This window comes from Ochlerotatus camptorhynchus, unplaced genomic scaffold (genome assembly GCF_037179485.1).
Source record: "Ochlerotatus camptorhynchus isolate MF236.1 unplaced genomic scaffold, CSIRO-AGI_Acam_v1.1 ptg000328l, whole genome shotgun sequence".
NCBI lineage: Eukaryota > Metazoa > Arthropoda > Insecta > Diptera > Culicidae > Ochlerotatus > Ochlerotatus camptorhynchus.
The window spans coordinates 4,939,241-4,955,150 of NW_027040816.1; the positions used below are offsets into that span (position 1 = coordinate 4,939,241).

The 15,910-nt window shown below is 41.8% G+C and overlaps 1 protein-coding gene across 1 annotated transcript; it reads left to right on the forward strand.

Annotated features, from left to right (window-relative positions):
• Positions 1-1,353: 1,353 nt before the first annotated feature.
• LOC135708229 (uncharacterized) lies at positions 1,354-6,660 on the forward strand. Its single transcript, XM_065230227.1, has one exon. The coding sequence runs from the start codon at positions 1,354-1,356 to the stop codon at positions 6,658-6,660; it is 5,307 nt and encodes a 1,768-aa protein (XP_065086299.1).
• The last annotated feature ends 9,250 nt before the right edge of the window (positions 6,661-15,910 follow it).

Here is a 15,910-nt window from a genome sequence, read left to right on the forward strand (position 1 = left end):
CAAAATAGGAGCAACATTCTACACACACACACCTTCAAAATGAGGGGTGTTCAGGTTTTTTAAATGCAAAATTGAAAGAAATACGTCAAGTTGATATTGACCAAATTTTGACCGTATCACCCTTTAGTAATGAAAATGACGCTTTTTAGATCACACGTGCATATGGCCTGCCAGACGAGATATTTGTTCAGGAACTTCGATAGTTTGATGGTTTTGAAAATTTCAGCCACCTTCCTTTTCCCTGATGCGGTATAAAACTCATGTCCTGGAAGCTGCTTGAAATCCGCCTTCACATAAGTTTCGTGTGAGAACGTCGGATTCTCTTGCTGCGCGAGCAAAATGTTTACACGCTGCTCCTCTTGCTTGGACGTCATTTTGAAAATTGGAGAGCAAACGGTGAAAACTCATCATAGCAACCATTGTATAAACACTCAACTTCCAAATGCAGCATTTCTCGATTACTTTTTCAAAGGGACGTATCAGCTTTTGTAAACAATGCATTTGATCGTCAATTTGGCGTAACTGGTAGCTCGCACACGCATACTAACAACACTATCAGTTAGGGGAACACTTCCCCTGTCTAATGATGGTGTTAGCATGCGTGAGCGAGCTGCCAGTTACGCCAAATCGACGTTAAAATGCATTGTTTACAAAAGCTGATACGTCTCTTTGAAAAAGTAATCGACATTTCATGTTTTTTATGCATTTTTAACAGAAATAAACCAATTTGAAGTGACCAATTTTTTGCGCGTTCCAGACTTTATTCAACTGGTAGCCTAAATATGGTATTGATGAGCCTGACATAAGAGGTAAAATACTAAAAATAATATCCTAAAAATGTTCTACGAATAACGAGCTAATAAATAATTTAGTTATTGTAATAACTGATGAATAATTAACGCTTTTGTATGCCAGAATACCATAATTTGTTGTTTAAACGGTCTTTTAATACCAATCCAAAAACTCGTTTAGGTGTAATTGTCTAAAAACTGGAAGATCGCTGTTTGTTATTTTGGTATTTAATTGGTTTTTTACAAAATATTTCGATAACTGACTAACAAAACAAGGTTTTATACCACAAGCATACCAAAATAAGGTATCATACCTATTTAATACATTCATCGGTTCTTGCTTAGGAAGTCTTGTTGTCCTGCTATATTTAGCCCAACCATTGAGTTTTGGTTATACCGTTTATGAAACATTCAAATCGTTATCTTCCCACAATTAACTGAAATTACTCGAGCCACTAAAAATGCATTATCAAATTCCGAGCAACTGTATATGATTCAATTACATCTCCAATGGTTTAATCGACAATTTATTTTCTCATTCCAGGTTGACATAAAGTAAACGATGGCTCTAACTGCAGTAGCCCTGGTTGTCCTTGTAACCACCTGTTTTGTCAGGGGTCAAGTGAACCTGCTATCACCAACACAACCACTAAAACAGTCCCCACTACAGTCAGCCGCCACAAGCACGCTCAAACTACCATTCAACCTTCCACCCCTACTACCCTCAGCATCGAATAAAGTTCCCAGCATATTCAATAATCAACAAAACCTGCCATCGAAATTCCCACCGCAATTTAATTCCCAATTCCCATCTCAACACCCTCCCACACTACCTCCTCAACTCCAATCGCACCTTCCCATCCAGTTACCGCAACATCTCCAACAGCAGATACCATTCCAGCTGCAGCCACAATTCCCTATCCAACCACCACCCCCTTTTCCGGCCCATATCCCACCGTTCCTACAGAACAGCATACATTCCGCGTTACTTCCTCCTCAATTCCCTCCTTCCCTTCCCACAAAATTCCCCCCTCCACCACCGCAGAAATCAAAGTTCCAACTACCTCCTCCAAAATCAAGCAACCCACCATTCCCTTCACTGTCCGTCCATCCCGGAACGAGAAATGTCTCCATACAAGCCAACCGTGCACCTCGGACTCTTCAAATGATCGGCTCCAGTAGCGGGCAGACATTCCACAAAATCACCGACAATCTTCGACCTGGTAGCCATCCATGGTACTTTAAAAAGAACGCGTTACCAAAACGACAACCGCATCCACAAGCACCCAAACTACTGGGCGGCACTACACCGTCGCCTCTTCTTCATGCGCCACGACTGATCCCTCTGAATCAGTTCAACCAGTTGGAACAAATCACCAAACTAAACCAGCAGAATCAGCCCCAAATACAAACTTCCCTCAATCATTGGTCACTCCTGAACAATCAACACCTGAATTCTCTGAACACGATCGGCAACTTGTGGACAGGCCCTAACAACTTCAACCATGGACCCCAGCTAAGCAATCTGAATAATCAGAATTTCAACAGCCACGGGTCCTCCTCATTGAAGAGCTTCGATCATTCGTTGTCTAATTTGAACAGTCTCAAAAGTTCGAACAACCAGAATTTAAACAGCTATGGGTCTTCGTTTAGTGGCTTCGACACTTTGAATTCGTTGCCGAATTTGAACAGCTTCAAGAGTTTGAATAACCAGAACTTCAACAGCCACGGTTTCAGCAATTTGAATTCGTCACCTAATTTGAACAGCTTCAAGAGTTTGAATAGTCAGAACATCAACAGCAACGGGTTTGACAATTTTAATACGTCACCAAATTTGAACAGCTTCAAAACTTCGAGTAACCAGAATCTCAACAGCCAAGGATCCTCATTGAATAGCTTTGACACTTTGAATTCGTCACCTCCTAATTTGAATAGTTTTAAAAGCTCGAATAACCAGAACCTTAAAAATCATGGCTCCTCCTCATCGAGTGGATTCGAGAATCTGAGTGTGTTGCCTAGTGTGAACAACAATGTCAAAAGTACATCCAACCAGAATCTCAATAGCCATGGGTCCGCACTGAATGGTTACGACAATTTGAGTTCGTCTCCTAATGTGAACAATTTCAAGAACTCGAATAATCAAAACCATGCGTTCGCATCATCGAGTGGATACGATAATCTAAGTCTTCTGCCTAGCGTGAACAACAACAACGTTAAAAGTTCGCCAAATCAGAACCTCAACAGCCACGTATCTTCATCAAACAGCCACACCAATCTGAATTCGTCACCTAGTTCGAGCAGCCTGAAAAGTACGAATCCTGGGGTGGTATCCAATTTGCACATTAATGTTTATTCCGATTCTACACCGCATCAGAACACCAACCAGGCCCCTCAGTCGAACCATTCACCGCAACAGTATAATAGCCCAAATCAGTCTCCGTTCACGACCAGTTTCAACCAACAGATTCCATTTGCCTCGCATCAACAGTCCTCATCGTTCTATCCGAACGCTCTGATTACCCCACAGGAGATTTTCAAAGATTCAGCCTTTCAGATATCTGCAGTCACCATTCCTGAGCCCGAAAAGCCACAGTTCGACACTCTCCGCAGTCAAGTGAGCGCCTTGAAGGCAAAGCACAAAGATTTCTTCAGTGATCACCACACCGGAGACCCACCACATTACAATACATTACAATCATCATACCAACAGTTGCACCCCAAACCGGCATACGGACCACCAAAACCGGTATATGGACCGCCATCACCTCCACCACCACCATCACCACCGCCAACACAATCTGTGAGTGGCATAAATCCATGGACCCCCATGGAGCAGAACAAGTTGGTAGCTCCCAAATGGAACCCGGTCAAGTTCGAATTTCAACATAGCACCGGCTTGGCACAGGACCATGAACAGTACAACAGTCCAAAGAAGACACTACCGTTGAAGAACGATTTCGTCGGATTTCCACCGGCGAAGGGGTCGATCAAGAATGAACTGAACTTCATCAGCAACTGGGAGAAAGGTATCGGCATAATTCATAAAACCGATCACGGAAACGCCGAAAAAGGCCAAACGATAATATCGGCCGGCGAAACGGACGATTTCAAGAAGATGGACAAGGGCCAGAACAAGCAGGAATCGAGCATGGTAGAGGTGATCAGTATGGATCAGATGCAGCGAAGACTAACGGGTAAGAACGAGACATCGAAGAAGCAAACTGCGGGGCCGAAGAAAACATTTGGAAAGGGAAAGCATCCTACAGGGAAGAAGAATAGAGAGATGCCGGAGGAGCAAAAGTCGGAGGAAATAACGACAGTAAAGCAGGAAACGGTCAACAGTGATGATGGACAGCTGAATGAAACTCAGAAAGCAGAGGCCAGATATAGAAGAAAGCGTGATGTCCCGGGAGATGGCAGCACTACGGAAAGCATTGTTGTTAGCCCGGAGAACGTTAATACGGCCGCTCCTATTTCGGAGCCGGAAACGGAGCCAGAAGCCAATCAGCAGCCTCGTGCAGAACCGTTGGTCGCTCCAGCTACTGAATCGGGGGAAACGTCAACGGAAACGCAAAACGATGACACATTGGTAGCTGATAGGCGAGTTGGAGATGTGTTGGACTCCAGCGAAGAAGCCGCATTGTTTCTGGACTTGGTAGATTATGATAATCCACATGCGGAAGCTCTGACGGGATTTAATTCGGCAGAAGGTGATATACTGTCGGACGAGGATCTCGATGAAGCAAATGCCGCAGGCTTGGCGTACGATGACTACGATGACGCCTATTTAGACGATGAAAATGACGGATCGTCTATCCAGTCCCGATCGGATTCGTTCATTTTTGAGGAACTAGATGGGACAACGTCCAGGCCTTATGCCGTACCGGTGATCTCCGAAAGGGTCGATAATTTTACTTTAATTCCCCAGTCGGAGGCACTGGTCGATCCACGAAGCCTGCATGGCAGAGATCTGATGGACTTCCTGGAAGAAGCGATACGAAATTCGTCTCAGTTCCTACCCGATGAAGCCGAAGATCGTAGCTTTGATGTAGTTGATCCACCAAAGGACGTGATCAAATTCCCTTACTATGACCGTACCGAGGCACCGATCAATGTTGATTCAGCACTGCGCTTTGCCGAGAATTTGACGACCTTCTCGAGAAGCCTTTATGATTCGAAGAACGGTAATCAATGCCACGAGGTCGATGTAGAAATTGCTGAGGATCCGGCAGAGCCGGGTGCAGATGGATTCCTACCGGTGCGTCGGTTGAAGCGATTGGGTAACAAGGTCGATTGCCTCAAGAACAAGCACTTTGGAAAAGAACCCCTGGATAACCCCCTGTTCAAGGAAGAATTCGTAGGCGGAGGACGATCTTCGTCTGCGGATGCGGTGGTACCGCAACCCGATCCGTCGGTAGCCGTATTTAGCGATGTAATTCGATTAATCAAGCAGCATCTGACCGAAGAACAGCGATCAAAGGCCAGGGAATTTAACGACGTGGTTACGCCTAGGCACTTGAACCTGTCCGATACGAAAAATCCCTCACCGAACAATGCCGTTCTGGAGCAGTTGAGGCTTGGCAAGCGCAGGCCATTGCTCCCGAATAAGCAAACAAAGAAAGTGGAGGAACCTAAGACTGAGACGAGCCAAAACACAACAAGCGAAACCCATGGACTGAAGATTGTTTTCCCGAGGCGGTTGAACATCACCAAAACGTACGATGAGGCGAAAAAATCGAAATCAAAATTGGTCGATATTGAAGGGTACAAAGCCAAGCTGAACCATTCGCGATCGGGGGAACATGAGAGCTATAAGGCTTCGCTGGCCAGGAAACTCAACTTTGACAAGCTGGACAAGTCTAAGATTTCAAAGAGTCAACGTCGTAACTCGGATGACGGCTTAACATTCGAATCACTTCCGCGTGAAACCTCACGGTTCATGCCGGTATTCGACATAAATTCGTTCTATCCTAAGTTTATAGCGAGAGCTGATGATGACTATCCATACCCCCTAACAGAGAAGGGATTTGCTACGAAATACGATGAACTAGAACGGGAAGCTGACGAATTGATTAGTGCTGTGCGGAAGAGTAGCGCTGAAGCGGAGCGTCGAATAGTCAACTCAGGAAACGTGCGCGCTGAAAATTCCAAGAAGTTAAAGGACAAGCCTTATGGTACAAGCTATTCTCCATCGTACCAACAATACCGGCTGTTGTCCAGGAAGGACGATCAGAAGAAGACTCCCACCGTGGAAGAGTTGGTCGATTTTTATAGTCAGCGAAGAAGTAACGACAATTACGATTCGCCACTAACGCCCCTAACGCCACTAACGCCCCTCTCACTACCGTCCACCAATTTACCAATCTTCGACGTATCATCGTTCTATCCACGTTTCGTGGCTCGTGAAAACGACGATAAATATCAAGTAAAGCCATTTGTCAAGCGAAAAGACACCAAAATAACGCTGGACGATTTGGAAGCCCTTCAAGCCCCGAAGATAACCCCCAAGACTGACAGTTCCTATAATCCCGAAGCTACGAAGCCCATTACGCCCAAGCAAGTTCGGGATGACATTGCAGATTTCTACGAGGGATCCCAGTCTCAGCCGGCAGGTTCTACGGCCTCCCTTACCTCCAACGAAGGACATCATACATTCAAAAAGTCAGAACCTCCCAACCCGGATCTTCCGGAAACGGATAAAGCAACCTTCCACCTGGATCAACCGGCGACTGGCTCAAGTCACCGAACCCATCGCCTACATCCAGTTAAGGTCGTACCTCGGAAGCGATACAAGACCAAAGCGAAACACCTCAAGCGACCTCCACTAAAGTACCGGAGGAAGAAAGTCTATTCCGGCTTTTTCGACTGATGCCCCAGCCTCCTTACTGAGCCAACGTCCCATCCAATATTCCTCTCCCCTACATAGATGATAATTATTTATTTATTACCTCCTCCCCTCCCCTGTAGTCCTATCCCGAGAACAAACAAAAAATAAGAAGACCAGACGTCCGTACCTATCTAAGCTAGTTAAGTAGGCCAGTGTGATTGCAGATTTCGAATGTAAATAGACACCTTTGCGAGCAGAAGAATTGAGCTGTAGTACTAGTACATAAGTCATAGCAAATAAATGCGCGGAACAAAAAATCACGCTAATAACAATTAAAATCCGTATCGTCTTTCTCTTGTATAAGTATCCGAACGCACCCAGTTGGATTGGACCCGGTGGGAAAATGACTCAAAGCAAGGGGGGAAGGGCCGAGGAAACGGAGAAGATCAATTTTCCGCGTCAACTGCTATGCTGTGACCATGGGACCGTGCAGTGGCGTAGATTGGTTCAGGCGCGTCCGGAAAATTATGCAATTCAAAACGATACGAATCGAAGTAGGCTCAATTATCACCTCGTTTTTCTTTGCTTACACTGCTTCTTCTTGTTCGCTCTGCTGTTGCTGATTGTTTGTACCACGGCTGAGTAAGTACAGTGGCTTATTTTGTAGATCGGAGAGCAACACATAATTTCCAGCTCGTTGAAATCGAGAGTAATTCGGGGGTTGAATAATCCAATAAACTTATTATGACTTTTGCTGTGGGCATTGTGGCCACTGGTTAGTTGATCGTAACTAATTATTCAAGGTAGTTTACGTTTGAAGCGATTGCTTGATAAAAAGGTAGATGCTTGTCATCAATAAATACTTAATTTATGAATCACTACATAAAGCTGGAATTGAGGTTTCTGAGAATTGGTTCTGTATCTAGGTAATTAGTAGATAGAACCCTAAGAATTATCGTTGACATGTGCTCAGCCCAGTGACTCTGCAAATGACGACGTAGTTCGATGATGATCACAGTTCAAATGACGTGACCCTCTTGTGGGCGTGGTTTCAACCGTTGCATGTTCAATAGGAAAGCGTCATCTGATTGACGGGCAAGTAGTAGTAGATTATGACAACAACGAATTTTTCACTATTTTGCACAGCCTTGCAGCTTTGAAAATGGGTAGATTCCATCTGTAAATTTTTGGATGCTATTTATTTGTATTCATCATACGGAGTTACCTCAAAACATCCAAAAGTAATATCTAGTGAAAATCTGATATTAAAATTTCACAAGAATCTTTAGATCATGATAACTTTAGAAAGCTGCGCTTTTTTTTGGGTATCAACCTGGAGCTGCGTGACAGCTTAGTTTTCAAGACTTGACCCATTTGTATAAATTTTGCTTCTATCTTTGACAATACAACAGAAGGACTAGCCTATGTTGGCCGCTTGAACACTGGATTCCGTATGTATTGTTTCAAGATAGTTATAGAAAAAATGCTGTGACTTGTGCGCGTAGATACATCCGCGTAGTAAACCGATGGAATAAGTAAATCCGTTTCGAACGAAATATCTAAATTATGTAAGTTACGAAAAACGCGCGAATTCCGAAAGCCGTGCGAAATAACCGAAGCGAGAAAAAAGGCTTATTATCATTTAAAGAGTGCCACCAAAATAAATGTGATAGCCTATGTTGGCAAGTTGATTAATTTTGGTTTCCTTCGTAAATATTCTACTTATTTTACTGTTGAGCTTTGTTTCAATTTAGTTATTTTACCGCACGTATCAATCATTTCAAGATTTCGCGACCATACCGAATAAATTCTATACTACAGAAGCTCATAAAAACTTTTGGTGAGCTTTATCGCATTGCAAATCACTTCTGCGTAAGCTCCGTAGACGTAGGCGCGTTATTTTCCGACAGCCGCGAAAAGTTAAACATGCATCAATACCACATAAGGAAAGATCGATTTTACGTTCATAGATTAACATTGACTGCTGTTTACAAATGTAAGTACTTGAACACTAAGAAATAAGTTAACTCAAATGCTTTAACCGCACATATAAGAGATTTCGCGTATTGAGAGAATAATATAGTAATCGAGTACAACTAACTCAGGGGAATATAATACCTCCAAAAGTTTAAAAGTTATTAATTGTGACATACCTCTACTTTTACTTATTTCCTAAACTATTCCTCTCCTTGTTAATCTGCTTAATGCTATTGGTCTGTCTGCGTTTTCTTTTTAAAGTTCAAGACTAAATAAGAAGATTTATTCTACAACTTTAAAGGTTAGTTGCCTCCCTAAGCGGACCTTCCGCATCCTAATTCTTTTGTTAATCTACTTAATGTCATAAGACTTTCTGAAGTTTCTTATTTAAGTTCATTTGATGATTATGATATCTCATTAGTCTAATTTATTAAATTATTAAAAGCTCTAATTCACCTAATCAATCATAACCCATGCTTTATTAAGAACCTGCACTTGTGCTTGTAATGTAAAATTAAACGTGTTACAAGTACTTTTGATTTAAGCCTATACCTATTTATTATATCTTGGTTCGACCCAGGTAACACCTTCATGTAACTAAAATGCTTCATTTTGAAGATAGTTTCCTAGCTGATTTTTAAATTATATAGGGTATATGCTCCAACTATGCTCACACGCTTCCACTATGTCGCACCACAAAAATACGTATGGGTATGTCACAATAGAAGCACGCCACAGTGGAAATCCCGAGCCATAGTTCAAACACTTATCCCAAATCAAAATGAAGCACATATAAGATTAGTTACAATACCATGTACAAAAATGATGTTTAACATTGTTTCCTGAGTACTTCAATGAAAACAACAATGAAAGCTTGTCACGCAAATACAAGGAGCACCATTGGGCACTTTCTGAAATATTTCAATAGTATAATTCCCTTGCAAACCCAAATAAATCTATCTGCGTTAAAATAAATAAAATAAGAGTGATTTGCGGCAAAACCCGCCAGTTTCACACCCAACGTCAGTGCCTATACATAAGCGTACTACGACGCGGCTCTCAATAAAAGGAGTAACAAGTGTGATACTATCACTGCTAGACTAGATCTTTGGTTCTCTCATGCAGTGGTTTATCAGAGAGGGGAAGCTTAGTAATCCCCATTGCCTGCCCATGACGCCATTCTATCGCGGCATGAGCTAGCAACGCCGACCATAAACATACCGTTTCCAACACTCCACAATAAAGCATGAAATTAAGCCCGCCCACCAACAGCAAGGTGCAAACACTAGCCAAGGGGAGGGCTTTAGAAAGCTGCGCTTTTTTAGAACTATATCATATTGTTTGAGCATTCGGTAAAAATGATTGGCCCTTCGCTTATTTCCAACTTCTATTCAATTTTCATACTGCCGTACTCTAACGGAAATATCTACTTACCCTCTTCTAAGACCATTTTCTAGCTAAAAATTATCACACTAAAGCTTCATGCTAGATAGCAGAGAGAGAAGGATTAGTAATTTACATTTAATTCCACTACCTTATTTGCGTATCATCAATAATACTCAACTGAAAAAAACATCGCATTTTACCGAAGATATATTAATCTGGGTACATTTTCACTTAAAAGGTCACTTAATATAGGTTAATGTACCTAAATTAATATATATTCGGTAAAATGCGATGATTTCTTCAGTCGAGTATTAGTACAAGACACTGAAGAAGTCTGCACATTGTAGACGAAATAAGTGTATCTGTCAAGGATAAGCAAATAAGGTAGCAGAATTAAATGGAAATTACTAATCCTACTCTCTCTCTTTATACAGGTATACCACTAAGACGCCCACACTCATCAGGATTCATAAGAAGGTTTTGTTTACAAAAAGCTTGTATGACCTTTTCAAATGTTGTTCTTGAAATGTAGTTTATCCAAGGGGTAGGTCACTCCGCACTCCAAGTGTGCCCCAAGTGTGCCGGTTGTGCTTGGCATAGAGTAAACTGCGATTTTTTTTTTTTAATATGAATAGTTTGGTATATTTAGCAACCCGGTATTTCTGACAGCTTGAATTTCCAAGCATCTGGAAAGTAGCAAAATTCATACCAATCCGCAAGCCCGGTAAGGATCCAACATTGCCTTCAAGCTACAGACCAATCAGCCTCCTTTCAGCGCTGAGCAAATTGTTCGAAAAACTCATTCTCAATCGTTTGCACAAGTTTGTCGAAGAAAACAACATTCTCCTTCCGGAACAGTTTGGATTCAGAAAGGCGCATTCCACCAATCACCAGCTAGTACGGGTGATGAATAACATCCGAAGTAACAAAGCTGTATCCAAGTCCACAGCCATGGCCTTGTTAGACGTTGAAAAGGCGTTTGACAATGTTTGGCATGATGGACTTGTGTACAAGCTTTGTAACTTCATCTTTCCTTTACATCTGGTTAAAATCACCCGTAACTACCTCCAGCAAAGGTCGTTTAAGGTATCGTTGAATGGTTATCTTTCCGACACGTTTTCCATCCCAGCAGGAGTCCCGCAAGGCAGTCTGCTGGGCCCCTTGCTTTACAGCATTTACACTTCCGACATTCCTCCCCTTGGAGACGGTTGCGTGTTTTTCCTGTTCGCAGATAATACCGCAATAGCCGTCAAAGGAAGGATGCCTCGCGAAATAACGAACAAACTTCAACAATGCCTTAACGCCTTTGCTGATTATGCCACCACGTGGAAAATCAAAATCAATGCCTCCAAAACACAAGCGATCATGTTCCTCCATCGGCAATCGCCCAAACTAAAACCGGCTCCATCTTGTACTGTAATCATGGATGGCACAAGGGTTGAGTGGTCTGCCGAAGTAACCTATCTCGGGATGTTGTTTGATGAAAAGCTCCTCTTCCGTTCGCATGTAGAGACAACTGTAGTCAAGATCCTGCCTCTCAAGGGTGAACAAACTGGCCGTCCACAAACAAATCATAGCACCTGCGATCCTCTACGCAGCTCCGGTGTGGGAATCATGTGCACAGACTCACAGGAAAATTCAGGTCGCTCAGAATAGAGTGCTGAGGATGGTTCTTGATCGTCCTCTCGACACTAGAATAAAAAAATTACATGAAGAGGCAGGCATTGCCAAAATAGATCCAAGAATTAACGAAATTAAGAATAAATTTGCACAAAAATGTAATTTATCAGAACATGCTTTGATAAGCAATTTGTATATAGTAGATTGGGTGTATATAGTAGTTGTAGGTTAGTTATAGTTGTAAATAGTAGTTATAAGTAGTCTCCTTTTTCAAATCTAAAACAAACCAATCCCACCAAGGTGGTCATACTTAAAACAGGCCTGATAGGACTAGGAACTGTAATTAATAATAGTTGAAATTTCGAAGGAACTAAAGTTGAAAAGACGCATCTGTGTCACTTGATAAGTTATACATGTAAACCACACAAATTCAAGAAATATAGATCATTTAAAGTCTTCTGACAGCTTGAATGTTTAGGTTTTCAATCGCAACGGCCCCGAAAATGTCGGATATCGTGCTCGATAAGGATTCCTTCTACGGACAAAAAACGCCTGATGATTCGCTGCAGAAGGTGGATTGCATTCTGACGGCGGTCGGCGTAGACGACGAAACGATCTACAGCAAATCAACCTCGCTGAAGACCTGGTTGCTGGGATACGAGCTACCGATGCGATTACGGTACCGTGCGAAAGTCAATCTTTTTCCTGACCAGCACGAAGAAGGTCGATTTCCTGAAGCAGATCGAGAGGAGGGCATTCCGTCGGTGAAGCTGTTGGTTCGGGAAAAGAACGACAAAGACAAGGCCAATTTTGTGAAGCTGCTGGAGGTGATCAAGGGATCTAAGGATAGCAAAATGTTTGGCGTCTTCTTCAAGGAAAACTTCCCGGGTGAATTCTGTGAATCGTGACGAGCCTTCATCAAGGACAAGAGCTTCGACGCGGTGGACATCAGTGTCCCAATCGGGTACATCATGTGCTCCAAGGAGGACTCCGAGGTTAGCACCATCAGACGGTAGACGTATTCAACAAGTACCTCAAGGATCACATCATGGAGATTATGGATGCTGATAAGAAAGTAAAACATGCCAAACAGTCGGAGGGTGTCGAGCAGGCTCTGACGGACAAAAGGTAAGTCTTCGGTGTGGATACCAACTAGTTGGACATGTGCTACCCGGCGATTATCCAGTCGGGTGAGAATAACAGCTTGAAGTTCAGTGCATTCAGCCGATCATTCAGCGACAAGAACTATCTGCACTTCGGATCGATCATCTATGCTCTGGGTGCGCGTTACAAGTCCTACTGATCCAAACGTTGCTGGTCAATCCAATGGAAACGATTCAGAAGCATTACACCTCTCTGCTCAAGCTGGAAGAGGAACTGCAGAAGGTGATGATTCCGGGCAAGAAACTCTCGGATGTTTTAGTCGTCGAAATGGTTTATGCCAATAAGAAGGATCCCAAACTAAGACGTTCGTGTTGGAGTTCCGGGAGAAGTACTTCAACAAGTGAAATTCGGTACAAAAATTGTAAGTTAACTAGGTTGAGTTGAAACAATAAAAATTCTCAGTGATGGTGCCGTGAAAATTAGTTCGGTATTGTTCAAAGGAGTTTGGTTTGATAGACGACCAATTGACCGACTATTGTTCACGGTACAATCACACGGAATTTTTATTGCTTCCACTCAACCTAATTAACTTTTATTTTTGTTACAAAAATCGAAAGCCATTTATTTCATCTCGTATAAGATGACACATATCCGAAAATAAAACTACTCTTTTACTTTGAAACACATCGCAGCGGTGGTAAGGCCACAGTTGTTACCCTTCACCACCATCAAAGCATATCCATCGTTACTGGGGCAGGACCAGGAGTTCTTGATTAGTCAGTAATCTTCTCCTTTGAGTTTTCCGTATCCAACCGCCACCATTGCATGATCCAATCCATCCAAATTGTTCTTGTATTCCGGTTCGTAGTACAATCCATTTGCGTAGTAGCTGAACGACTTGTGACCGGCATCGATAGCAATCGACAGCCCTCGGTAGCCTACATTTCGAATTTAAATGTGAACAGAGAAGTGTATTGCTGGTCTGAGTTCCTCTAGTATATTCAATTAGGGTATGTTTCTGAAATACACAGTCAAACAGCACGTAATGTTGTGAACAACTTCAATGACAGCTGTCCAGCAGTGCTCCCATTTTATTTAATGAACAATCCAATGCCTACGAGATTGTGCAGAAGGTGTGCCGAATCTACTTTCGGCACACTGTGCTGAGTGGCTTACCCCTTGCATTTATTTTATCTATCGTCAAGTATTGTCATTGCATAAAATTAATCGTACTTTTTCGTAACACATTATCAATTGCAAGCTCAACGGCATGAACCAACAGGCTCAGTGGAGAACAGTTTTCATGACTCCGCTGGGTTACAATTCCAATAAAATATACTCTGGCGAAACAACAATTTAAGCAAACTTTATTAAAGTCGTGGAGGCCCGAGGCTCAGAGTTTTTGGCGGGATTTAACTGGAGAAAAGCAACACAATTTGATTCTTGTGAAAATTATCAAGCATTTTTCGATTGGATTGCAAAATAAAATCGAATGAGTCCGCAGTACATAGGTGTAACGAAGCTGTGTGTTGCTATGGCAACTACAACTCAAATACACTTTGATAAACCATAATGTTGATTTAATCTAAGATATGTATACCAATTCCAATTCAGGTTTTAAGGGAAATAAGTAATGAATTTAGAATAGTTTAAAAATATCCAAGCAGCAGAAGTCACTCATATGCTCTCCAACTAGCCAATTATGCCTGTCATCAACTTAAGGTGATTCCATCAAGAGGCTGATATGCCCATCACTTCAAGTTTTTTAGAGCACAAATCTCGAACACTGTTATGGCACCACTAATGAAATTGGAACTCCCTGCACTGCAGCAAACATAGAGTTCCAGTTAGATTGTTATATGTTTTGTTAGAGCCGATATTTTTGCTCCTGAATTGCCGAGGTGATAATGATATACAGTGTATCTCAAAATTTAGCGTACGGATGTCTTTAAATTTTATATAAACAGCTTTAAATTCACAATGTAAAGAGATACGTTTCTGAATTTCTGGCTGCTGAATCATCATAAATTTATCGATTATTGGTACAATGTTGGGCTTATTTAGTTGCGTTTATCAAAAGTAAGAGCTATTCAAGAAAAAAAAAAACTTTATACAGGTCCTTCCAATAAAGTCCAAAACTAAAGCGATAAATCAATAAACATCTGTTTAACCACCAGCCAAGATTTAAAAAATATATTTATTCACAATGTTTCAAAAAATGTTCCACTAGGGTGTACGCTCAATTTTGCGATACACTGTACATCAGCAATAATATTTACACAGCGATTCACCTTAACTATTAGGAATAGCTTACTACCATAGAGGTAACTCTAAGACTAGAAGGTCCTGAATTAACGTACTCAACTTTTTGGCTCAGCTCTGGTACTCTCTTCGGTCCCAAGCTAATCGATTCACCCCTCGAAACATAGGAAAATCCACTAACCCCTCATTTTATCTGTCAAACTTTCATAGTGAATCAAAACAAACATTGTGTAGTAGTAGAATTTCGACTAGAATGGGGTACGTTAATCGCTTTGCTTGGGACCAATAGGCTAGTCAAGTAGTGAGCCCATTTCAAATCGTTAGTTTCGAATAGATTGTTTTTACTAGGTACACTCCCACGGCTTTCAATTAAGAGGTGTCTATTATTTCCTACCAATGTCTTAGATAATAGGTCCGGCAATACGAATTTGCCGTCGCTTTCACGAGAGAAGCTGTTCTTATGTAAAACTTCGTATTTCCGAACCTGTTCTCCATGAAATTGTATCTCTACGATATTCAAGCCCCACACGGGCAAAAAATTGTCAATAGTCAAAAATATTGTCATCAGTCAAAATAATATTGATGAAGATATTGAAGCAAAATCAAAAAAAGTTTGATTTAATGTTTCAATATTTCCCCTTCGGTTTGACTACAGCAGCAGATGAGGCCTGTTTCTTGGAAATTTTTGTCAAGAGGCTTGTGATTTGCCTCGGAATATTAGTGAGACACGACCCTGCAATGATGACCCCTCGGAAATATTGTTGATAAATTTGATGGAAATATTGACGAAACTTCTGTCGTGTTAAGTGCACTATAATGCATTTCACGAGCCGTTTCAGAACGACTGATTTTTCAATTCATGAATGGAATTTGACAGGTGGCCTAACCCAACCTAATCTAACGACTGTGAGAAGCAACATCAATTCTGTCAGGCAAACAAGCT

Excerpts from the sequence above, each read along its gene's own strand:
- LOC135708229 (XM_065230227.1), top strand. The coding sequence starts at position 1,354 with ATGGCTCTAACTGCAGTAGCCCTGGTTGTCCTTGTAACCACCTGTTTT.